Genomic DNA, 27347 nt, shown 5'->3' with positions numbered 1-27347 from the left:
AAAGAGACACCAGGAGACCAGGCACAGCCATAGCATTGGGGAAAGTCGAGAATATTTCGAGAGGAAGAAACAGGTGGCACTCTCAAAAAGGTCCCAGGACATCAGAAAAAGTTTCAAAAGAGCAGGTAGTGATTTACTCAGAGTCACTGAGGCGTCATTTGACTGTTCGCTGCTAATCGCACAGACTAAAAAGCCGCACAATATCTGAGAGCAGCTAATCAAACCGTCATGTCTGAAAATTGTGCAGAGGTTATTTGGGGCTCACGCTGTTGATAAAGTGAAAACTCTCCCCCTCTCGGACAGCAGAGTCAAAGACAGGATTGACAAAATGGCTGTGGACTGTCAAAACCAGCTGCATGATAAGTTGAGAGATGTTGATTTTGCGATACAGCTGGATGAGACCACAACAGTGGCAGGCGAGTCTGTCCTCATAGTATATGTGGAATATGTTGATGGCGAGGACTTGAAACAAGACATTCTTATGTCTAAAAATCTTGAGACAACAACAACTGGCAAGGATATATTTATGGCTGTGGACTCATACCTCACATCCAACAATCTGCCCTATGAAAAGCTGGTGGCATGCTGCTCTGACGGGGCTGCGGCTATGATGGGTAAAAACAAGGGATTTAACAGCCGCCTGAAAGAAAAAGCGCCATATTGCTTAATTTTCCATTGCATGCTAAATCGCCAAGCACTGGCGAGTAAAAAACTCCCCGAAGATCTCAGCGACACCCTGTCAACTGTTGTTAGCGTTGTTAACTTTATCAAAGCTCGTCCTGGCAACAAGCGACTCTTCTCTCAGCTGTGCGAGGATGAAGCGCATCAAACACTGCTGCTACATACAGAGGTGCGGCGGCTATCGCGTGGAAAGGTGCTTGTGCGTTTTATGGAGCTGCAAGAAAAAATAAAGGAATTCCTGAAAGATCACAATCGCCGACTGTGTGAACAGTTGACTGAGGAGTTTTGGATCAAAACGGCATACCTGGCGGACATGTTCTCGCTTTACAACGAGACGAACAAGCGGATGCAAAGGCCTGAATCAAACATTGTGCATTGCAAAGACGCCCTGGATGCTTATGTGCGCAAACTGAATTACAGAGTGGAAAAAATGTCAAATGGGGAATTACAGCACTTCCCACTGTTGCAGAAGCAGTCTGCTGGGACTGTGCGTGCGTCTTTATGCACCGAGTTCACCAGGCACATGGCCATGCTCCGAGAGATGATTAATAGCCGCTTCACAGACGTCAGTGAATACTTAACAAAGGAATCGTGGGTGCTGGACCCTTACAATTCAAGCCTCGGAGATGTGGAATGCCTCGGAGATGTGGAATACCTCGGCTGTGAGGATGAGCTTTGTGACCTTCAAGCTGATTCTGTGTCCCAAAAATATCTACGTGAGATGGGGTACAAAAAGTTTTGGATTGTCGAAGGACAGTCTGTTGCTCCCAGATTAGCTAAACATGCACTAAGAAGGGTTATTCTCCCATTTAGCACCACATACTTGTCTGAGACAGCATTCAGTGCCCTTGTGACAATAAAAACAAAAGCCAGAAACAGAATCGATGTCCACCAGGACTTTAGATTGGCTGTCACAACTATTACACCTGACATCACATCCCTGTCCAGAGATATGCAAGCACAAGGTGGTCATTAGTTTATGACTGAAGAAAGTGTTAAAAAGATAATAATACTATTTTTTATGGTCAATAATTATCAATGTTAATTCTTTTTTCAATTTCATCAGCATTCTATTTGTTGATAGACCTATTATTTTAATTATATTAGCATTATATCATCAGACTCTTGTTAACTGTCTGAAGGAGACCTTGGTTTTCTGCATTTAATGTTTAGCCTTAATGAAAAGGGGACACTGTTACATGTCCTTACTGTTATCATTTCTGGATATTTTATAGACCTGGTGAGCCAGAAGAAAATACATATTACATGTGTATGTGTGTTATACACTTTATTAAAGGAAGGGTTTTTTTTTTTTTGCCAATAAGTGTTTGTCATTATTGTTTTAATTATTTTAGGGCGTTGGCCTATGGGGGTAGGATTTTCATTGGGCGGGGTGCTGGGGGGTGCGCGGCTTGTCTTATGCACAGCTAAGGGGTGCATTAGGGAAAAAAGGTTAAAGGGATATGCCACCCCCAGGCCAACTTCCTCAAACAAACCAGCGTGAAGCAGCCAGGGGGTGGGGATTCCCAATGACGTAGCGGGGAGTGTGCTTCGGCTGTGTTTTCCGCACCGGAAACTAGTTCCCAAACCGACGTGAGCAAACCAAACCTTCCGTGTAGATTTACACAGTCATTTGCACTCGATGTGAAAGTACACCACTCACACAGTAATTAGAAGGTAAATCAAGTAAATTAATTCACGAAATATTTCGATTGGCGACGCTAGCATGTATGTATTACGCGCAACCAAGCAGTGGTCAGTGCTGTGAGATTCGGACAATGCCTGGGTCGCCAGGAAAACGCTCCCACACACTTATTTATGTCTCGGGAATGCGGGGATACACTTAATTTGGCCTGGGGGTGGCATATCCCTTTAAGAACCACTGCAATGAGGTATCATGCAAACAACGGATATTTAGACACAGATTACATTTAATGACTTGAGCACATTATTATTGTATGAGAGCATGGAATACCAAGCCTGAGAGCTCACAATAGCACACACAGGAGCCTCTATCACCAATAAAGCTCAATAAAGAGACAAACTTTTCCCCATCCATCCATCCATCTATCCATCCATCCATCCATCCATCCATTATCTTCCTCTTCTCCGGGGATCGGGTCGCGGGGGCAGCAGCCTGAGCAGCGAAACCCAGACGTTCCTGTCCCCGGCCACTTCCTCCAGCTCTTCCGGAGGGATCCCAAGGCGTTCCCAGGCCAGCCGAGAAACACAGTCTCTCCAACGTGTCCTGGGTCTTCCCCGGGGCCTCCTCCCAGTGGGACGGGCCCGGAACACCTCACCAGGGAGGCGTCCAGGAGGCATCCTAACCAGATGCCCTGCGGAGGAAACTCATTTCGGCCACTTGTATTCACGATCTCGTTCTTTCGGTCCCTACCCACAGCTCGTGACCATAGGTGAGGATAGGAACATAGATTGAGCGGTAAATCGAGAGCTTCGCCTTCTGGCTCAGCTCCTTCTTCACCACGACGGGCCGGTGCAGAGCCCGCATCACTGCAGACGCCGCACCGATCCGCCTGTCAATCTCCCGCTCCATTCGTCCCTCACTCGTGAACAAGACCCCGAGATACTTGAACCCCGCCACTTGGGGAAGGATCTCATTCCCGACCCGGAAACTTTTCCCCATCCAAGTAAAACTCTTTACTGCAAAGCAGCAGAGTAAGAACATGAGGTCAGTGCTCCTCATTTTTATGCTGTTTACATTATAAAATTGCATTCGTGAACGCCGCCTGTTTCTAACTGAATTTATAAATCATCTTTGCAGCCACATTTCTACAAATCATCAGGATTTAAAGACTCGAAACAGCGCCGAGTCGAAAAGATATAACGGTAAACTGAGCTCACACTGCCACACACCAAACCGATACAGAAATACAGCAAAAAACTTTATTATATATTAGGGCTGGGCAACGATTAACATGTTTAATCTAATTAATCACATGATTTCCCTGATTAATCACGATTAATCGCAAAAATCCAAAAATGAATCCAAAAGTAGTGTATAGCTTTTAGCATTTAGTTTTATTTTAAATGTGCTGCCATATGAATGAAAGTGCCATAACATTTGTTGTGCAAACACACTTTTAACATCAGCATCTTTCAGTAGTTTTTATGTAGAAGCCTCGCTCCACTGTCTGTTTCCTTGAATGACTTGCTGCTATCAGTTGTGTGTTTTGCCTTTAAGTGATATTTTAGACTGGAACTACTACGGTGAGAAGACAATTCAACTTGGCTGTAAATGCAGGAGTTTAATTTAAATTTATTTTGAAATACGTGCTTTTATGTTGAAACAAGTAAAACAGGAAGTAGCACCGGTTAGCTCCGTGAGCTTCACACCGAGACCGAGAAGCACCTGTAAGTTGGTGATGTCCAACTTTAAAATGAAAATGGCCAAGTAAAAGTTCCGTACCCTTCTCCATGTTTGGTGGTTCCGCAGCAGAAAGCAACAGACTTTTGCAATAATAAAACCTGCGTTAATGCGCGATAAAATATTTATCGGCGCTAAATAATTAACAAGTTAACGCGATAATAACGAGTTAACTCGCCCAGCCCTAACATATATATATATATATATATCACTTTATTCCTCTTTGTCTAAGTTTTTGAGGCAAATGTTAAGAAGTGCCGATGTGATAAAGTAAGTTTTATTAACCCCAGCTTCCAGATTTAATAATTCACCAAACAGAAAGTAAACTAAATCTTTCATTTTTTATACTTTATCCAACAAAAGACTGGAGGAGGTATTGGTAGAGCGATATTAGCTCACTTTTTACCTAATAACTAAACAATATAACTGCTGATGGCTTGATTTCCCACGTCTGCAGTACAGTGAATGCAACACGATGAGAAGCTGTGGGTGGAGATAAAAATGAGGCCGATTCATTCGACTTTGAGCAGTTAACATTATTTAATAGCTCACTGAATGATATATTCTCAGACACAGTGACAGGGTTCGATGTTTTTCAGTCATTCAACACTTTAGACACCTGTGTATATGCTCTCAGGCACAGAGAAAGTTATTCTTTTTTGGTAATATGTCTTCTTTAAGTGGATGAGTGAGAAACAAACAAAGATAAAAAGATTTAAGTGCAGAAAAAGTGACAGGAACAATAATTCAGAGTCAGGCAGTTGGTGAAAAAGGAAGAAGAAAGTCATAATAAGAGCTGAATGGGCCTTAAATGACTCCACTTTTCTCTGCCATCTTACTCCTGCTGCAGTTCCACTGACCTGAAAACTCTCAGTGCACTTCCACTGAGGCCTCCACCTCATAAAAATGTACTTTCCATTTTTATCCAATAAAAATATGACTTTCTTTTCGCTTGTTTTCAATAAAGAAAGGCTTCACTTTCCGTTGACTTTGCATCAAGCGGGATTTACCATCCAGACTCTCAACACTGTGTTATTCTCCGTTGCTCTCTGAAGACCAATTGGAAGAACAACTTTTCCCATTTCCTGATAACGGCTCTTTCATGGAAAAAGCTCATAGGCAATCCCGATAAAACCAATTCCTGGCAAAGGTTCCTTCTGCGCTACACCGCTGGCATGCTGATGGCACTCAGTGACGTGCCGGTCGCTGACCTCTAGGGAATCAAAGCCTCACCGTAGTCCGTGTGGAAGATCTGTCGGACCAGCAGCAGGAACCACTCCTTCGTCAGCCCGCCCATGTCGAGACCCGCCTCCCCGACAAATGTCACCCGCAGCTTCTTCTTCAGGTCACACCGCTTCCTCGTCAGCTAAGGAAGAAGTGGGGGAACGACAGCAAAAAGTCAACCGAATCGAGCAGTTTTTTTGTTTTTACTACGAACGGGACAGAAACAACATTTTTGTCTCGTGGGATCTTAGAAAGAAACGTTGTCATATAATTTACTGAGATGCTTTCAAAACAAATATCGCCACAAGAATAGTTGTGGAAAACTTCAAGAACTTGAATACACTTAGTGGGTTCTTCTGAGCCTCACAGCGTGAGGGACTAAACACTTAATTCGGCCTTAGATTTTCGGGCTTACTTCAGATTTATGATTAGGTTAAGGGTGGACAGTGCTGGAGGTTGACACATGAATGCACAAGATTAAAGACATTCTTGCTAACCCTCATGAGAGAGTCTGTATAGACACCGGCCTCTCCCTCCCAGTATTCCTGAACCACAAATTAGCCTTTTTTCCCTCACTTAAATGCCATTAAAAGCCCATTTTTTTTGCTTGTCATCACACCCTCGAGCAGCCTTGAATTCCAGTTTACACCCAGAACAATCATGTGCATGTGTGAGATCAACTTCTTCCTTTGTCTCCATCTATGCTCTTTACTTCGGTGGAAAATGAATGAAAACATAGTTTCGACAGGCAAATATATCCAAAACTGCATGCTGCGAATTAAATTTGAGCCTGTCGGCGAAACGATACGATATGAAACAATAGGATAGGAAACACTACGATAGGAAACGATACGATACTAAACAATACGAAACAAAACAATACGATACGAAACAATACAATGCGAAACAATACGATATGAAACAATACAAAACGAAACAATACGATACGAAACAATACGATAGGAAACGATATCACACGAAAAGATACGATAGGAAACGATACGATAGGAAACAATACGATATGAAACAATACGATACGAAACAATGCGATACAAAACAATACGAAGCAATACGAAACTAAACAATGCGAAACGAAACAATATGATACGAAACAATACGATATGAAACGAAACAATATGAAACGTAACAATACGATATGAAACAATACAATATGAACCAATACGATCCGAAACAATACCATACGAAACGATATGATACGAAATAATACAATCCGAAACAATACGATATGAAACAATAAGATAGGAAATAATACGATACAAAACAATACGATACAAAACAATACGATACGAAATATTACAATACGATATGAAACAATACAATATGAAACAATACAATACGAAACAATACCATAGGAAACAATACCATAGGAAACAATACGATACGAAGCAGTACGATACAAAACAATACGATACGAAACGATACGATACAAAACAATACGAAACAATACAATACGAAACGATACGAAACAATACCATACGAAACGATACAAAACAATACAATACGAAACAATACCATACGGAACGAAACAATACAATACGAAACAATATGAAACAATACGATACAATATGAAACAATACGATACAATACGAAACAATACGATAGGAAACGATACCATAAGAAACGATACCATTCGAAACGATACTATACAATACGATACGAAACAATACGATACGAAACGATACCATACGAAACAATACAATACGATACGAAACAATACGATAGGAAACAATACGATACGAAACAGTATGATACAAAACAATACGATACAAAACAATACGAAATGAAACGATACCATAAGAAACGATACCATACGAAACTAAACAATACGAAACAATACGATACGAAACGAAAATAAATAATACGAAATAATACGAAACAATACGATACGAAAAAATACGATACGAAACAATACGATACATTATGATACATATTTTTTATTGTCCTCATAGGGAAATTTACCTAGGATTAAAATGGTGTGCACATAGATGCCTTCAGTTACAGCAAAACATAATCACAGTAAAATTGCATGATTGGGGGCATTCTCCCAACCTAATGAGTGTGCCAGTGTAAAAATGCACTTCACCTGTTTTGCAGTGAATAAACTAATCATTGTATCCTTCTACACAGCTGAGCTGTCGTCGCTAACCAGACACAAAAACAGAGGCATTGGCCAAAGATGATAGAAAAGTAGCCAAGCTTATAATCAGTCATGTGATCAGACATTTTTAAAGCCGTTTCCTTTATCATTTATGTGCATCCACTCTTTTTCATTGTGGAAAAAGGAAAACCTACGTCCAACCGAGCGAGCCTAGAAATGGATTTTCTTTTCCTAAATTTTCCTTTTTCCATCAACCGTTTCAAAAGCTCAACTTCCAAATGTAAAAACGAAACACACGGCAACTGAAATACGGCCCATTAGTGTCAGTGATTTCTGAACTGTGACTTAGTGTGAGAGCAGACCAACACAAACAGCGTCTGCGTTTCATTTTGGGGATTATTAGAGGGACATATAAACACTGGCTTCATAGAAGAAAAACCTTGGACTACATCTGTAAAAAGGGCATTGTATCACTTTATATTTACTGCCCAGCAGTAGATATTGTCATGCATTTGCAGCAGAGAGCATCTGCTCTGTGTTTGAGTGCTGACCTCATCCAGTGAGTCGCTGAGGAGTTGTGCTCGTCGTACTTTAATGTTGAGAAACAGAAGGTTCATGTCCACTCTCTGCCTGCGAGAAACTTTACTGACCAGGCTTTGCTGTGAACACACACATTTGTTAGAAAAGCACGTCCTTAAAGCACTCTATCCAAAGCTAAAATGAGATGTTTTTTAAGGTTATGTGGGTCTCACCCTGGCCTGACTGATCATCTGCTGCTCAGAGTCTTTCTGAATGATGGCTTTCTTCACCATCGTCGACAGGATGAAGGGAAACTGACAGAAAGAGAACCTGAGAGGGGAGAAAAAATACGAGTTACAGTCCCAAAAGGGTATTTTATCATTTGTTTTGGCACCACTGGAGACAAACACACACAACCTCAATTCCAAGAAAGTTGGAATGTTGCATAAAATGTAAAAAAATAAATAAAATGCAGCGATTTGAGAATCCCATAAAACAACATTTTAAGAACCTAATAAAAGAACTTAGAAAACATCAAATGTTAAAAGTTCAGCTTGAATTTGATGGCATCAACAAATCTAACAGGGCTGAAGGAAGGCCTGAGCGCCTATGGAACTGGAAACCTGCACATCTGGAGAGGCTCCATAAGTGCTGAGAGGTATAAACAGGTTTTAGAGCAACATCTGTTCCCTTCTTCAGGGAAGGCCTTGCATGTTTCAGCAAGACAAAGTTAAACATCTGGACCGACCTGCCTGCAGTCCACGTTTCACCGCCTGAAAGCATCTGGACCGACCTGCCTGCAATCCAGATGTTTCACCACCTGAAAACATCTGGACCGACCCGCCTGCAGTTCAGATGTTTCACTGCCTGAAAGCATCTGGACCAACCCGCCTGCAGTCCAGATGTTTCGCCGCCTGAAAACATCTGGACCGACCCGCCTGCAGTCCAGATGTTTCACCGCCTGAAAACATCTAAAATACACCAAAGAAGAGCCAGGAATCTTCCATCAGAAAGGATTGGGACAACATTCCTCTCCCGGAGGTCCAGCAGCTGGTCTCCTCAGTTCCAGATGTTTCACCACCTAAAAACATCTGGACTGACCTGCCTGCAGTCCAGATGTTGCACCGCCTGAAAACATCTGGACCGACCCGTCTACAGTCCAGATGTTTCACCGCCTGAAAACATCTGGACCAACCCAACGCCTGAAAACATCTGGACCGACCCGCCTGCAGCCCAGATGTTTCACCACCTGAAAACATCTGGACCAACCCGCCTGCAGTCCAGATGTTTCACCGCCTGAAAACATCTAAAATACACCAAAGAAGAGCCAGGAATCCTCCATCAGAAAGGATTGGGACAACATTCCTCTCCCGGAGGTCCAGCAGCTGGTCTCCTCAGTTCCAGATGTTTCACCACCTAAAAACATCTGGAGTTACCTGCCTGCACTCCAGATGTTTCACCACCTGAAAGCATCTGGACCAACCCGCCTGCAGTCCAGATGTTTCGCCGCCTGAAAACATCTGGACAGACCTGCCTGCAGTCCAGATGTTGCACCGCCTGAAAACATCTGGACGGACCTGCCTACAGTCCAGATGTTTCACCGCCTGAAAACATCTGGACCAACCCAACGCCTGAAAACATCTGGACCGACCAGCCTGCAGTCCAGATGTTTCACCATCTGAAAGCATCTGGACCAACCCGCCTGCAGTCCAGATGTTTCACCGCCTGAAAACATCTGGACCAACCTGCCTGCAGTCCAGATGTTGCACCGCCTGAAAACATCTGGACCGACCTGCCTGCAGTCCAGACGTTTCACCGCCTGAAAACATCTGGACCGACCCGTCTGCAGTCCAGATGTTTCACCGCCTGAAAACATCTGGATCGACCCGCCTGCAGTCCAGACGTTTCACCACCTGAAAACATCTGGACCGACCCGCCTGCAGTCCAGACGTTTCACCGCCTGAAAACATCTGGACCGACCCGCCTGCAGTCCAGACGTTTCACCGCCTGAAAACATCTTGACCGACCCGCCTGCAGTCCAGACGTTTCACCGCCTGTAAACATCTAAAATACACCAAAGAAGAGCCAGGAATCCTCCATCAGATTGGAATGGGACAAAATTCATCCTTCAGCAGCTGGTCTCCTCAGTTCCAGATGTTTACAGATGTGCTACACAGTGGGAAACATGGAACTGTCCCACCTCTTTTTGCCGTCATACTGAAGATAAGCCAACATTTTTTCATGAAAAAGTTTTCCTGTTTCTCATCTGAATGAAATGTCTTTTGAGATTTTGAGTTAACTGAAAAAATGTTGTTTTTATTTACACGTTACACATCTTCCCACTCTTTTCAGGATTACAGTTCTGATTTTTCAAAGCCAACATGGGCAGAAGTACTCAGTTCCTGACCATTTCTAAGGCCCAAACGAACTGAATCCCTCATCACAGCAGCCAGGGGACTTTCAGAGTTTAAACTGCACAATCTGCAGCCTCTGGATCTGGATCCGTTTCCTTCATCAGACGTTAACGAGCCGTGACACAGTGAGAAACAGCCTACATGGCTTCCGCAAGCGTTTTCACGGTTCTGGATAAACTACAGCTGTGGGAATGTTTCTTCATCTCTGCTCAGGAGGAGATACTCAATCTGACTTCCTGGAATGTTCACGAGGAGCTAACACAACCATCGGTTATGGGCAGCAGTTGGTAAGACTGGATATCATTTGGATTAGGGGCCGATGCTCGAATAACATGAGCGGTATGAAAACATTTCTCCTGCCTGTGGAGTTTGCATCACGCAGGAATGCTAATCTGCTAAAAGTCAAACAATCCCACGACAGATATCTGACCTATTTGAGTTGCCGTAGTTCTGCCAGGTCCTATACTCCTCCATGAAGTCTATGTGTTCCAGAGTGATGTTGTAGAAGTCTGTGAAGGACATGATGGGAGGAGAGGAGACGCTGTTGGCCGCATCTGAAAGGAAAACAGAGAGAAAGAGCCGATTGTGACCGAATTCTCTGCAAAAATGCAGGTTATTTAATGGATACGGGTGTGTTTGTGTGTGTGAGGCTCACTGAACAAGCTGAGCACTTTGGTAGCAGAGGGAATCCACCACGAGCACTTGGCTAAAGGAGGAAGTTCGTCTGGTTCTGCAGGAAACAGGCGCGTCGATATGAACTGCAGGAGGCGCTCTACAAGCTGCCGGAAGCGCCTCGCCGACAGCCTGACCGAAGCACAAAGTTAAAACTGGACCTGAACAAAGTGAACATGCCCCAAAACATATATATATGGACAGAAATAGACAAACTTAAGTGAATGAGAGGGGAAAAAAAGGGAGCATCGGCTGGAAAATTGGCTTTCTGGATCTGAGAAGGACTCAACAGAACCTCTAATTTAAAGCAGCTTGCTAGTAAATCACCACCACAAAGAACATGTTTTCAAATTCTCCTTACTCATGCAGAGAGAGAGGCATACAGAAGCTGGCTGACATTTGGACTCGCAGGCTGTGCTTCCAGCTTAAAAGCTTTGTTTAAACTGCTTGTTTAAGGAACATAAGACATAATGTCAGAAATCAACAGAGAGATGTTTGAAGAGAAGCCTTTTTTCTCTTATACAAACCCAAATTTATATAAAAAAAGTTTTGTAAAATGAAAATATAAAAAAACTTAATTCTGTAATTTGTTAATTTGTTTGAGTCATTTTTTAACAGAGCCAAGTTACCCAGGACTGGGTGAAAAAGGAGCATCCGTCATAGCCATGGATGCTGCAGACTGTCGAGGGTCAGAAATGACTCATAAGTGTCTCCCTGGATGCTACTGACTGTTGATCTGGGAAGCATTTGTTCATTAATCAAAGCGAGTGAAGCACTTTTTAGAGATTTGTATGGAAACATGTTACATGTGTTGAATAACAGTTATTTAAAACGTGTTAAAAGACTGAGAACTATGCTGTACTGAACTGTGGATTTGGACTGTTTAGGTCTAAAATGAGAGCCCCGATGCTACACTTTAACGCTATAAATGGGCCTACAGGAATGAATTAGCCCCAAATTAGCCAATCATGCAATCTGGTCGAGTACCACCTGACAGTTTGGTTGAGTTTCACCTTCATCACAGGAATGTGACACTTTGCAAAACTTAGGCTGTCTACTTAAATGGCAAGAACAAGTAAAAACTGAGGCTGTGTTCGAAACCGCATACTACATACTACATACTTCCATACTGCATACTCATCGATCAGACAGTATGCAGAGCGTTTACCCACAATGCATCTCGCTCCTGCCCGAGCCGAAATCGGCTGGCCTGAAGCTGATTTTGCTTAAGCTCTAAACTCTGTAAACTTTAGCAACATTTGAAACATTTTCAGGTGAGAAAGTAGTCGTTTAGATTCCCAACGTGTTGAAAACCTGACAAAATACCGGCTATTTACAATTTTGTTCCCGCGAATTCGGCGCTACTAAAGCTAGCCGCAGTGAGCAACGCACTTCCGGTTATTTTCACAAAATAAAATACCCGTTGCCTTTTATCATAGGGAAAGCCATTATGACACAATTGGTGCTTTTGTTTTGAAAACAGGAAGTGAACCCACCCTCGTTGTAGCTAGCTTGAAACTGCCGTTTTGACAGGAAATGACAATCGGCGACGTCACGTTACGTTGCATCTTGGGTAGTTTGAGTATGAGTAGTAACCTCATGATGCATACCCAACATTTCGGAGAATCTAGTATGCATCCGGGAACTTCTCGCTTACTCAAACTCGCATACTAACTCAAAAAGTTAGTAGGAGAAGTAGGAGAAGTATGCGGTTTCCAACACAGCCTGAGTTAGTTTTTGTAAAGAGTGAAGCTTAAATGTGGCATAACAACAGATCTGGCAACACACCAGCTCAGATAATCAGACGTATGCTAGGTGGATTGAAGGGCCAAGTTAACCACCGGGTACTGCAGTTGTTACAGTACTCTGTGTATGAACTGGAGTGGATTCATTTTGTGAGAAGGCAACGGTGCACCGTGGAGGTCAAGGTGCCGTTTACCTACTCTGAAAACCAAAGTCAGAAGAGCAGCGATGGTCAGAAGATGCTCAGCGGACTGGTTATGTGCAGCGTGACAGTGAAAGAGAGCCAATGATCACCGTTCACATCTGCCACCTGGTTGTTTTACAAACTTTTACTCAAGACCACTGCAACAGCCAGACTGAGTCTCTTCCTCCCTAGTTGATGTGCTCATTCTGCACCAATATCTGGGCTGAATCCTCAGCAGGTCAGCCTTTGAACTGCAGAGCTGCATAACAGCTGGATTCTGTTACGCTAATCCCGATGCCTGTTTTATTTTAGATGCTAAAAAAATGGTCTTACTGGAAAATTTGCAGGGAAATAGAACAAAAAAGATCAATAAAAGTTAAATGTCAAGAGGGAAAAGGATATAAAATAAGAATGCAGTTGCTTCATTTTTATCAGTCATTAGGGTTTTATCTAATGACAAGAGAGATGAATCAAAATGACTCTGTAAAGTTTGCTTGGAAAAAGTCAACCAGGAAACCATGGAAACACTTTAAATTCATTCTCCTATCTCACAATCAATCACCTGCTCGTCCTGTTGCAAGGACAAGAAGACAAGACCTAATCCACCCACATATTCTAGTTTCCTAAAGAGCTGCATATCACATTTTGTCCACTGAAGGCTTTTCAATCTGGAAAGCACAATAAATGATCTCCTTAGAAACATCCAGATTCAGAAAACAAGCAAACAAGATCACTAATGCAAAGAAAAGGAAAGTTTGCTTGTTGCTTTTCAGTTAATCAAAACCTTGCTCTCGGTTGTAATGGCCACGTGGGTGCAAACAAACATAAAGATGACACACACACACACACACACGAACACCATTTTTAAACTCACCTCTTGAGCCAGTGAACCAGGAAGTGGTGGTCAGCCTCAGACAAAGCTGCAATCTGCCTCAGCAGGTGAGCGTAGATCACATAGGTGCTGGTACTTGAATACTGCGGGTTCTACGCACACACAAACAGAATCATACTGTCACATTTACAACATCTTGTACATCTGGGGCAAATGCATTCGGTTCCTCCACAACATTCATCTATGACAGATATACGCTTATCGTGACATCCCATCCATTTTCTACACCTGAAACCCATTACACCACTGGGGAAGAGGCAGGCTACCCATCCATCCATCTATTTTCTACACCTGAAACCCATTCCAACACTGGGCGAGAGACAGGGTACCCATCCATCCATTTTCTACACCTGAAACCCATTCCAACACTGGGCGAGAGACAGGGTACCCATCCATTCATTTTCTACACCTGAAACCCATTCCAACACTGGGTGAGACGCAGGGTACCCATCCATCCATCCATCCATCCATCCATCCATCCATCCATCCATCCATCCATCCATCCATCCATCCATCCATCCATCCATTTTCTACACCCGAAACCCATTCCACCACTGTCGTAGAGGCAGGGTACCCATCCAACCATCCATTTTCTACACCTGAAACCCATTCCAACACTGGGGAAGAGACGGGTTACCCATCCATCCATCCATCCATCCATCCATCCATTTTCTACACCTGAAACCCATTTCACCACTGGGCGAGAGGCAGGGTACCCATCCATCCATCCTATTTCTACACCCGAAACCCATTCCACCACTGGGCGAGAGGCAGGGTACCCTTCCATCCATCCTATTTCTACCCCCGAAACCCATTCCAACACCGGACAAGAGGCAGGGTACCCATCCATCCATCCTATTTCTACACTCGAAACCCATTCCAACACTGGGGGAGAGGCAGGGTACCCATCCATCCATCCTATTTCTATACCCGAAACCCATTCCAACACTGGACGAGAGGCAGGGTACCCATCCACCCATCCTATTTCTACACTCAAAATCCATTCCAACACTGGGGGAGAGGCAGGGTACCCATCCATCCATCCTATTTCTACACTCGAAACCCATTCCAACACTGGACGAGAGGCAGGGTACCCATCCATCCATCCTATTTCTACACTCGAAACCCATTCCAACACTGGGGGAGAGGCAGGGTACCCATCCATCCATCCTATTTCTACACCCAAAACCCATTCCAACACTGGACGAGAGGCAGGGTACCCATCCATCCATCTATTTTCTACACCTGAAACCCATTCCAACACTGGATGAGAGGCAGGGTACCCATCCATCCATCCATTTTCTACACCTGAAACTTATTCCACCACTGGGCGAGAGACAGGGTACCCATCCATCCATCCTATTTCTACACCCGAAACCCCTTCCAACACTGGACGAGAGGCAGGGTACCCATCCATCCACCCATTTTCTACACCTGAAACTTATTCCACCACTGGGCGAGAGACAGGGTACCCATCCATCCATCCATCCATCCATCCATCCATCCATCCATCCATCCATCCATCCATTTTCTACACCTGAAACCCATTCCACCACTGGGGGAGAGGCAGGGTACCCATCCATTTTCTATACCCACTTAATCCAACTGGGGGCGACCCAGCTGTCATTGGCCGAGAGGCAAACTGCCGGTCCATTACAAGGCCAACACAGAGACAAACGAGTATGCATGCTTACATCTGCCCCAACCATTGATTTCGAATCACCAATTACCCTAACATGTATGTTTTTGGTCTGGAAGAATACCCATACTATGCACACAACTCCCCACAAAAAGGCCCGAATCGAGAGTCGAACCAGGAACGTTTGTGCCATGTCTGCCAACCACCTGCTCGGCTAATGAGAACAAGACAAAAACATTCTAATAAACCAGAGGTACGTATCATTAGAAAGTGAGACACACTTAAGTCTGGCTAAAGGTTAAAGCTGGTTTCAAATGTTTGTTATTGATTTATTTATTATCAGGCAAAACCAATTTACACCTGACAAACACATGCTTGGCTGCAGTGAAAGCCATTTTTAAAAATGACATGAATGAGATAATCCTGAAAAGCTCCACAAAGTCTGTGCATGGATGTAAGACAGAGAGGGAGAAAGGGGGAAGAATCTGTAGCTAACAGAGCCTATAAAAGAGGGAGAGCCGTCATCAGACAGGAAACCAGCAGTCTTCAACTGACATGACTTCATCCCGGCCCAATCTGTGCATGTGTGTGTGTGTGTGCGCAGTTGTGTTCTCAAGGGAGTTGGAAGATGAAGCAAGTCCTCAGGGTTAAATGGGACAAAAATGAGAAATTTGGCTTGCATTGATGGAGCACAGAACCACAGACTGTAGATTCCTGTCTTTATCCGATTCTATTCCCTAAACCATATATGGCAGTCAGACTGTAGTGATGGAGGGAGAAATAATAAAGGATCACATTGGATCCGAGTAACAAAAACAAAACAGAAAAGGCTTAAATGAAGGGTAGAATGAAAAAGAGACAGGGGTAGAGGAGAAAGTACTGATTAGATGAAAAAAAGAGGAAAAACAAAGAAGAAGCAGATCTGTAGAATAAGGACAGACCAACTAACGACTGGTGACGCACAGCTGGAAAGTAACAGAGGTTTCGATTCATTAAATGATTTACTGACGGCATGTATCAACAAGCTTTCAAGTGCTCTGCTAACCCAGGATACGTTCTTCCTCCTGGATAAGTTCTGAGCTCAGCTGTGTTCCAGCCTCGTTTTGGCGTTCGCTTGGTGCTATTTTCTCTCCCTTCGTATCACTGCGTGCTGTGTAGACCGTTCAGACCGATACGAACGGAGAGAAAATAGGGCCAAGCGATTGTGAGGTCTGACTTTTTCCTGGAGAACTATTTTGTAAATGTATTACTCTTTTGAACGCATATTGTTTTGAGAAGCAAAACGATTTATTTTTTTAAACCCCAGTCAACTAGCCGGACTACCTTCATCAACACCAAAACGAGGCTGGAACTCGGCTCACAGGACGCAGCAGGGGGTAAGAAAATGTTCATAAATGATGTTGCTGATATGGGATGTCATACAGCGTCATGTCAAAAGAGGCAAACTATCCCTTTAAGATGCAGTCATGATGCCAATATGATGCCGATGAGCTCATCAACATGTGAATGGGTGAACGGGGTTTGTTCCGCTGAGCAAGGTTACCGTGGCGCTGATGTGACATGATGGAGGAAGGTTAAATCAGCAGCCAGTGATTAATAAAAACAGCAACTGTTTTGAGAGCAGACATGTGAGCACATTCTGGATTTTATGATCTTACTAGAAAGAACAAACTCAATGAGACGCACACCGTGAGTAAACTTTGTAAAAACAGAGCACTTTGGCAAGATAATGACCCGTGTCTGCAGTTTCTATCCTGAACTAACATCTAGGAACACAGACAGACAGATTAATCAACCTACAGGGTGCTGTCAACATTCCCTCTAACTCATATGGCGCGTTTCCTCTATGCAGTCCGGTACGGGTCGGGTCGGAACGGTTCTCTTATTTCAGTGTTTCCACTACCACCAAAGCCTACCGGTCCCATGGAACCCGTTCCCATGTCTGTACCCCTTCTGCTTGGGGTACCGAGCACACAGGACCGGTTCCAGGCTCTGCTCTCCGTTGTTGGTGAGGAGGCTGTGCAGCGGGAGCTCGATAGCGCTGTGCCAAACCAAAAAGTTTTCCAGCTGATTGCTGCAAAAATTTGGTTTCAGAGTGGTTTCAACCGGGCCGCGAGCCAGTGTGGCATTAAGCTGAAGAAGCTTGGAGGTGGTTCCAGATTATGGATGTTAGTTGTTATTTGCTGTTATTTGCCATTTACGCTTCGGCACGCACTCCACCCACCCCTGAGGGTCCCCTTTGTACAGTGGGAACGCAAGCTGACCCCAAAGAGACCCGACCCGTACCGATCTGAACCGACCCGACCTGTACCGTTCCAAACTGACCCGAACCGGACTGCATAGTGGAAACGAGGCTTTAGACGAAAGAATCACCAAATCTGTTGGTCATAGAGAACCCCAAATTGAAGACCTTGGAGCTACAGCCTATGCTTCCATTCCAAACACAGAAAGAGCTACACTTACACTCCGTGGCAACACTGAAGTCCAGGCAAAGGTAAAGCTACGCAACACACAGAAAACAGCACGACTGCCTGTGTTACTAGTCTCACTGCAGAGGATCAAGGGAATAAAGACAGTCCAGCCTGTTTGCATGTTGTTGTTCAAAGGTTTACAGACAATCATCATGGGCACGAATTATACAAAAGGCTTCTCATTATTACATCAGTTTTGCTGAGTTTTCTTCCAGCTGCTCCTCCCAGTAACTCGTGCTCACATGCAAATGTTTTGAAATGGTCATCTTGAAATATAGAGCAGTTTAGAAATGGCTCTAAAAAACATTCCCCACTTTCAGAAATCTGATGTTCTCTGTCCCGTGAGAGCCATCAAACCAACCCTTTTTAATGTTGGCAAAAAGAAACCACCAGCTGCAGCCCTGATCACTGAGAAGAAGCTCAGAGGCTGTAAGGGTCCCATCCTGATGAAAGGCTGTGAGCTTCACTGTGGCTTCAAACCGTCTCACCTGAATCAGGATGAAATATGCCCGCAGGTCGTCTTTTGTCCGAGGCCTGATAACAAAACACACACAAACAAGTCATTAAACACATAAATTTAAGTCACAGCAACTTGGTGAAATACTGCCAACAAACACGATGTAACTGAGCAAGGAGATCCGTCTCTGTGCAAAGCTAAAGCAAATAGATCCAGCAGCTGCACAGTATGAACAGGCATGCACCATTAAAATATATCGATGGTTAAGAAAATAACACAATTCAAATAGCTTTTGATAAAGAGGTCACAGAGGTCGTCTCACCCTTTCCACTCCCTCAGCAGGCTGTTGATGATCCCTTTCAGGACCGACTTTTGGATGTCCTGAGGCTAAACACACGACCAAAAACATCATCAGTGCCCAAAACAGGAGAAGAAATAAAAAAAAAACACCATATTTATCCAACTTAAAGGGATAGTTCGCCTCTTTTGACATTAAGCTGTATGACATCCCATATTAGCAATATAATTTATGAACATTTTCTTACCCCCTGCTGCGTCCTGTGAGCCGAGTTCCAGCCACGATTTGGTGTTGATGAAGGTGGTCCGGCTAGTGGGCTGTGGTTTAAAAAATAAAGCTTTCAAAAGAGTAATACATTTGCATCACAAAATCGTTCTCCAGGAAAAAGTCAGACCTCACAATCGCTTGGTGCTATTTTCTCTCCCTTCGTATCACTGTGCGCTGCCGCCTGCCGACAGCCGCACCTGTTACGGTGTTTGCTGCTCGGAAAGTTAACACAGGCGGCAAACTGTCGGAAACTGTCGCAAACTGTCGGCAGGCAGCAAACTGGCAGGCGGCAAACTGTTGGAAACTGTTAGAAACTGTCAGAAACTGTTGGCAGGCGGCAAACTGTCGGAAACTGTCAGAAACTGTCGGCAGGCAGTAAACTGTCGGCAGGCAGCAAACTGTCAGAAACTGTCAGAAACTGTCTGCAGACAGCAAACTGTCGGAAACTGTTGGAAACTGTCAGAAACTGTCAGAAACTGTCGGCAGGCAGCAAACTGTCGGAAACTGTCAGAAACTGTCGTAAACTGTCAGAAACTGTAAGAAACTGTCAGAAACTGTCGGCAGGCAGCAAACTGTCAGAAACTGTCAGAAACTGTCGGCAGGCAGCAAACTGTCAGAAACTGTCAGAAACTGTCTGCAGGCAGCAAACTGTCAGAAACTGTCAGAAACTGTCGGCAAGCAGCAAACTGTCAGAAACTGTCAGAAACTGTCAGAAACTGTCAGAAACTGTCAGAAACTGTCGGCAGGCAGCAAACTGTCGGAAACTGTCAGAAACTGTCGTAAACTGTCAGAAACTGTCAGAAACTGTCAGAAACTGTCGGCAGGCAGCAAACTGTCAGAAACTGTCAGAAACTGTCAGAAACTGTCGGCAGGCAGCAAACTGTCGGAAACTGTCAGAAACTGTCGTAAACTGTCGTAAACTGTCAGAAACTGTCAGAAACTGTCAGAAACTGTCGGAAACTGTCAGAAACTGTCGGAAACTGTCAGAAACTGTCAGAAACTGTCGGCAGGCAGCAAACTGTCAGAAACTGTCTGCAGGCAGCAAACTGTCAGAAACTGTCGGCAGGCAGCAAACTGTCAGAAACTGTCAGAAACTGTCGGCAGACAGCAAACTGTTGGCAGGCGGCAGCAGGCAGTGATATGAAGGGAGAGAAAATAGGGCCAAGCGATTGTGAGGTCTGACTTTTTCCTGGAGAACGATTTTGTGATGCAAATGTATTACTCTTTTGAACGCTTTATTTTTTAAACCCCAGTCAACTAGCCGGACTACCTTCATCAACACCACAACGAGGCTGGAACTCGGCTCACAGGACGCAGCTGGGGGTAAGAAAATGTTCATAAATAATGTTGCTGATATGGGATGTCATACAGCTTCATGTCAAAAGAGGCGAACTATCCCTTTAATATCAAATCAAACACTGTAAGCTTGCTTCTTTTTTAAAATGAACTATTCAACTGCTGATGAGTAAAAATTCCAACTTCCCAATTCTGAGGTACAGTGAATGCAGCATGATGTGAAGTTATGGTAGAGCTAAAGATGGCCGGGGGGGGGGGGCGGGGGTCTGCAGATCTGAACAGCTGACTGAATGAGACCTAAATAATTAGTTCAGTCCAACCAAAGTTACCCAAACATTTACTCTCAAGCACAAAAAAGGTGATTTTCCTTTTTCCTTTCCATGATTCGTTTCTTAAGGACCGCGGCAGCTCAGCTGATGACCAACAACGGTTTGTACCAACAGTTTAAGGATGGGATTGGAGCGCGTGCTCGCGGCCTCTCTTACCGTGCTGAGCAGAGCGTCGTAAACAGCGTTGACAAACTTGGCGTTGACTCCCGAGTCCTCTATCGTGTTAAACAATCCATTCGCCTCTCGCTGGGACGGACGGACGGAAAAGTGTTGTTGGAAATATGTTGTGGGAAAAAAAAATGAAAGAAACACAAGAAGAGAGCATGAGAGACAACGAGGGAGAAGCGTTTTCCCATCGTAAAACAGTCGGGGAGATCCTACCACTCTGAAAAGAGGCAGCCAGATTCTGACTGTTTTATTTTACCTTGAAGGCTGCGTTGATTTCTATGAAAGAGTCGAAGGTAGTCAGGTAAAACTCTCTGACCTCCCTCCAGTCGCCCGATTGGATAGCGTGCTCCATGTCCTCCCTGACACACAGTAAAAAGCCTGGTTTTCAGGTGCAGACTGTTAAAAGCTTTAACTCTGTGACGGGACACTCACTGAAACTCCTTGCTGGTCTTGGACCGGAGGGGGATGACGGGGTCGCGGGGGAACGGGGCTTTGACTTCTGGCGGCAGCGTGTCGATGGAAAGCCGCTGCTTCTGACGGACGTTGCTGCAGATGGGAGGCAGCCCTCTCCCTGGTGGCACACAAAGGAAATCAAGTCTCCATCAGCTGCCGACGGGACAGATTTACAGACCGACTGAAGCCATCTGCACGGGAAAAAAGGACTTCCACATCCTCCCAATAAAACCAGCTTCCACCAGGTGGAGAGGAGGAAGTTTCAGGTTCCAGAGAAGAACCAGATCTGAGATGTTTGCTCCTCATGTACACTTCTGCTGTCGTCTGTGTCATCTGAAACAGCCTAATTTCTTTCTTTATGTAAATGTACTTTATTTCTACAGCCCTTTACAGACAATCCTTACGGTGTACCAAAGTGCTTTACAGCAGGTAATAGATAAAGAGAAGAAGAAGTAAAACCAATAAAAGAACAGTGAAAGCAATAAAACACAACAAAATCGATTAAGATAAAATAAGATAAAAGCAGAGATGGGGACTCGAGTCGCTGTTTTGATGACTTGTGACTTGACAAAAAATAAAAGACTTGAGACTCGACTCGGACTTGGAAGATAAAGACTCGGCACTTGACTTGACTTGAGACACGATGACTTGAATGACTTGAGTGTTATTCAGTTCATGTTTTCAGTTTGAATATCAAATTAATAAATTAATTAAAAAAATAATATGGATTACCCGGTAGGAGCGCAGACTGAGAATGGCGTCATGATTGGATCCCTACCCTGTCAATCAGTCATGCCCTCTCTACATACCTTAGTGTTTATTAGAGAGAATAAACTCATATCAGATATGCATCAACATGTCAGTGGGAGGGTTTCGTAATTACCATTTTGACGGCAAAAGACGAACAGCACAGTGCAAGACATGCGGCATCAACATCTCAGACAGCCAGACGACAACTTCCAACTTTGTTCATCATTTGAAGATTCATTCTAACCAGTAAGTGCTTGTCAAATTAGCTAATATTATCCTGTTAGCCTAGTCGGTAGTTAGCTAACGTTAGCTTGATATGATACGGGGTGGACAGGTTGGACACATTGGCCAATGATGTTTACTGACAGTTACTTATATCTTGTCTTTTTACTTTATTAAGATCAGATTCTGCAGGTAAAATTGCAATAATAAGGTGACTTGACTTGACCAAGAAAAAATTACTTGGAACTTGAAAGCTAAGACTTGAGACTTACTTGAGACTTGCACATGTGTGACTTGGTCCCATCTCTGGATAAAAGTGTCATCATACTACTGGGTATTAAAGCCATCCTAAATAAGTAGGTTTTTAGCCTAGATCTGAAGAGGCCCAGGTCAGAAATAAGACGCAGCTGGACGGGGAGCTTATTCCAGAGCCTGGGGGCAGCTTTGGGAAAAGGCTCGCTCACCCCAGGGTTGAACAAACAAACAAATATTTAAACATTAAATTCATTGTCAGGGAAACAGGAGATGGGTACAACAATGTATTAAATATATAAGCCTGTACAATTCTAACAAGCCTGAAAGTAAATATGATTGGTGTGTCCACTTCTTGTGTCCTTTGGCACAGCTCAGCCTTTTCTCCCTGTTTCCCTTCCTTAAGAACGGCTTCTTGACAGCCACCCTTCCATGGAGCCCATTTCTGATGAGGCTTGGGCCAACAGCAGATGGATCAGCTGAAGGTCCAGATGCATCTCTCAGCTCCTGTGTCAGGTCTTTGCTGGATTTTTTCCTCTTTCTTAAGGACATCACTTTCAGATCCTGTTCCTCTGCTGGAGATAGTTCTTTAGGCCTGACACTTCTTCTTTTGTCCTCCACTTGTCCAGTTTCCTCAAATGTTTTAAGGACACACTGCACACCATGCTGAGATATGCCAAGTTTTCAGCTAACATCTCTTTGGGAATCACCTTGTTGCTGCAGAAATCCTGTTTTCTGTCTGCCAGACTGTGTTATCTTTGCTGTTTTTCACAGATACAGCTAAAGAAATGGGAACAAATGATGTGTCTCTGTGACAGGCTGCTGGGAACAAAGTGCCTAAAGATCCAGTTTAAAATGGCTTCTCTGCTAAGTTGTCTGTTCTGTGTGGACACAACACTGGTTCATCCCTTGAGTTAGGAGCCTTTTTCCTGCCTGAATGGTTCATAGCTCAGAGTTAAGTGGCTTAACAAAGAAAAACTGGACTGAAAATGAGTGAAAAAGCAGAAAATGTCCAAAGAAAAACATTGAAAGACCTTAAAGTGTTGAAACTATTGCTGAAGATCACTTAAGCTGCTTGGATGCAAAATATAAAGAAATAAGTGTCTCATGACCAAAATGCTTTAAAAAAACCACATAAAATACTTAATATGGCTGTCAAAATCATTCAAATGTAGTTGAAAATTAATTGTTATACAAGAAATTATAATTAAATGACTGTTTCTGTTCATTTTAAGCCACTATTTGAATGAATTAATGTAAAAAAAAAGAAGAAAAAAATCAAATTTTTTTTGTTGCTCGTCTGACTACAAATCTGAGGGAATTTTTTTCCTGTTTGGTGATATAAAGTCCTGTTTTTCAATTTCACTGGAGGTGAATGTGTGACAGGCTGCTGGGAACAAAGTTCCTAAAGATCCAGTTTAAAACGACTTCTTTGCTAAGTTGTCTGTTCTGTGTGGACACAACACTGGTTCATCCCTTGAGTTAGGAGCCTTTTTCCTGCCTCATAGTTCAGGTTCATAGTTCAGAGTGGCTTAACAAAGAAAATCTGGACTGAAAATGAGTGAAGAAGCAGAAAAATGTTCAAAGAAAAACTCTGAAAGAGCTTCAGGAAGCTGGAGAACTGTTGCTGAAGACAATCTGGCTGCTTGGAAGGAAAATGTAAGAAAAAAGGGCCGGATCGGGCCTCTTGCATCGTACAGTCTTTGTGTTTGCTGTGATTTGTACAGTCGCCGTTCATCTGCAGCACATGTGTTGTCAATTTGATAATGTTTTCTTATTTGCAGCAGACGTCTACTTCCATGTTTTCTAAGTGGTGGCGCTTTCAGCTCTCTTGGCCGCAGATGGATTCACTAATAAATCAAACGATCAAATAAAGTTGTAGATCTGCATCTCAAAAGAGCTTTAAAAACCACGTGGAGAGAAAAATGACAAAAACATGCAGCCGCTGCGTTTTACTGCTTCTGTTCTGCAGACATGAAATCAGCCAGATGAAGAAATATCCGTGGAATAGCTGCTGAAGCATCAGGCGACGGCTGTTAGCTGCGATCAGGGTGTAATCTCAGCCACCAGGCTGCACAACAGCACACCTCACAATGCAGAGCCATTCATCCGTCCTCCCACACTTCTGGCCTTTCATCCTTTGTCTTTATAATTGGCCTCCCACTGTCGCCACAGCAACAATAGTCACGAGCAGGGTCTGTCCAGGTGCATTGTGGGTACAGATTCTGCAGGCTTGGACAGATTGTCTGAGCAGGTGGGATCATCATATTTCAGAGAATGTTATCAGAATCCATTCCTCTTTGTTTAAAGGGGAAAATAGTGGTCTCACTGTGGGTAATGCTCAGATCTTTTAGTATAACTCGTCCTGCAGCTTTAAGAAAAACCCCAAAACATGAATATCGGGGCGCGCTTTTTGCCGATCGTTCATCATGTGGTGTTCACGAAACAAAACCAAAAAATAACAACATGATTCTGTGAGAAAACCTCCTTTAAAGACCAAGGTTGTGTTCAAAACCGCATACCACATACTACATACTGATCGATCAGACAGTATGCAGAGTGTTTACCCACAATGCATTTCGCTCCTGCCCGAGCCGAAATCAGCCGGCCTGAAGCTGATTTCACTTAAGCTCTAAACTCTGTAAACTTTAGCAACATTTGAAACATTTTCAGGCGAGAAAGTAGTCGTTTAGATCCCCAACGTGTTGAAAACCTGACAAAATACCGGCTATTTACAATTTTGTTCCCACGAATTCGGCGCTACTAAAGCTAGCCGTAGTGAGCAACGCACTTCCGGTTATTTTCACAAAATGAAATACCCGTTGCCTTTTATCATAGGGAAAGCCATTACCATACAATTGGTGCTTTTGTTTTGAAAACAGGAAGTGAACCTACCCTCGTTGTAGCTAACTTGAAACTGCCGTTTTGTAGCTTGAGTATGAGTAGTAACCTCATGATGCATACCCAACATTTCGGAGAATCTAGTATGTATCCGGGAAAAAAAGTCAGAATGAGTAGTAGGAGTAGTATGCGGTTTCGAGCACAGCCCAAATTTAAATGGGTCAGAAGAAGCTGGATTTCCTGACTGAGTCTGTGGCTGTGTTTGAAACCGCATACTTCTCCCACTGCTCCTACTAACTTTTTGAGTTAGTATGTGAGTTTGAGTAAGCGAGAAGTTTCCGGATGCATACTAGATTCTCCGAAATGTTTTATTTTGTGAAAATAACCAGAAGTGCGTTGCTCACTGCGGCTAGCTTTAGTAGCGCCGAATTCCTGGGAACAAAATTGTAAATAGCCGGTATGTATGTAGTATATAGTATGTAGTATGCGGTTTCGAACACAGCCTGTATGTTTGCATCTTCTATGTTTTCTACTAAATCACGTTAAATTCTATGATTTTTCTTTAACCTGCCATAAAAACATTAATAAAAAGGGAAAAAACAGGTAATGCAGAGGGAAGTGGGAATGATTGGATGTGATTGGATCACATCTGCTTCCTTGTAGGCAGTCAGTTGTCGCCTGAAGAGGTTTTAAAGGATTAAAGTGTCTCAGAAAAGCTGCTCCATGCATTCATCTTCAGCAGACTTGATCGCTGTAACAGTTTCCTGGTCTGCTGTAAAGATGGATCAGACAGCTGCAGCTGATTCAGAACGCTGCTGCTCCAGAGATGATTTTAAATGCAGCTGCTGCTTTATAAAGCTTTCAATGATCTGGAGCCTCAGATCTTCTGGTACGTTATATAAACCTTCGTGACTCCTCAGATCTTCAGCAACGGGTTTGCCTTCTATCCCCGGAGTTAGAGCTGAACACGGAGATGTTTTCCATTGATGTGGAACAAGACTTTTCTGTTTGCCTCGTTTAATCAAAGGACTTTGATGGTGAAACTTTCATGGCATTGGAACTCCGTACCCTTCTCCATGTTTGGTGGATCGGCCGATTACTTTCTTTTCCGGTTCCGCAGCAGACAGCAACAGACTTTTACAAAATAAAAGCCTGTGAGCAACAGACTTTTAAAATAATAAAAGCCTGTGAGCGACAGACTTTTACAATAATAAAAACATGCGAGCAACAGACTTTTACAAAATAAAAGCCTGCGAGTGACAGACTTTTACAAAATAAAAGCATGCGAGCGACAAACTTTTACAATAATAAAAGCCTGTGAGCAGTAGACTTTTACAATAATAAAAGCCTGTGAGCAGTAGACTTTTACAATAATAAAATAAATAATAAAACCTGCGCTAATGCGCGATAAAATATTTGTCGCCGTTAAATAATTAACGAGTCAACGCGATAATAATGAGTTAACTCGCCCAGCCCTATTTACCACACACGTGTTTTTTTTAAATCATAAGTGCACAAAATAAAAGCAGTTATTCAGTCACTAATGTGAATAAGGCTGGTAAAAGATAAGTGTTTGCCCTGTTTACATTAATAATTAATGCTACTCAACAGTTAGTTCTTCAGCTGCGTTCATTAAAGCTCAGCCGGAACTAAAGCAGGAATTAATGAGGAGAATAACAGAGTTGTCCTCTTCATCTTCATCAGAAAGCATCAAAGCCATCGCTGAAATGAATTGTGGTGGAAAAAAGAGAAGCAGCAAGAAGTGTCCTCGAGGACAACTTTTTGATTAAAAGGTGTCATGACAACCAAGGACTGTTGCTGTCGGGGCTTAAGTGGATGATGCATGAGCTGACAAAGCAGCGGTGGCCCGAACTCCACCCTGCTGCATGATCACTGAACGCTCGCACTCGACTGATGTCACCTGTGTGCGCAGCTCAAGTATTTGCATGCAAGGTGGTGAGGACTGATCAGAAAATGAGAAAACCATCGTCACAGAACATGCTGCATGGAAACAACACGTGCACGTGCTGACGGTTACTGCTGAAAATGTCTTCCAGGGCCAAAAAGGACC

At 43.5% G+C, this 27347-nt stretch overlaps 1 protein-coding gene across 2 annotated transcripts in view; it reads right to left on the bottom strand.

Moving 5' to 3' along the window:
• The window catches only part of hectd2 (HECT domain containing 2), a 108722-nt gene that overhangs the window by 53849 nt on the left and 27526 nt on the right, over nt 1–27347 (bottom strand). For both annotated transcript variants that reach the window (XM_075481278.1, XM_075481287.1), the window contains exons 3-13: nt 21191–21329; nt 21015–21117; nt 20747–20836; nt 18723–18787; nt 18432–18477; nt 13816–13925; nt 10998–11146; nt 10773–10896; nt 8162–8258; nt 7961–8068; nt 5300–5432 (exon numbers count right to left, since the gene is read on the bottom strand). In XM_075481278.1, the coding sequence (XP_075337393.1) occupies nt 5300–5432; nt 7961–8068; nt 8162–8258; nt 10773–10896; nt 10998–11146; nt 13816–13925; nt 18432–18477; nt 18723–18787; nt 20747–20836; nt 21015–21117; nt 21191–21329 (1164 nt within the window). The remainder of the gene's footprint in view (nt 1–5299; nt 5433–7960; nt 8069–8161; nt 8259–10772; nt 10897–10997; nt 11147–13815; nt 13926–18431; nt 18478–18722; nt 18788–20746; nt 20837–21014; nt 21118–21190; nt 21330–27347) is intronic.

Source organism: Odontesthes bonariensis, chromosome 2 (genome assembly GCF_027942865.1).
Source record: "Odontesthes bonariensis isolate fOdoBon6 chromosome 2, fOdoBon6.hap1, whole genome shotgun sequence".
NCBI classification, from domain to species: domain Eukaryota; kingdom Metazoa; phylum Chordata; class Actinopteri; order Atheriniformes; family Atherinopsidae; genus Odontesthes; species Odontesthes bonariensis.
The sequence above is the reverse complement of the archived record's forward strand: the minus strand, read 5'-3'. Positions and strand labels throughout refer to the sequence as shown.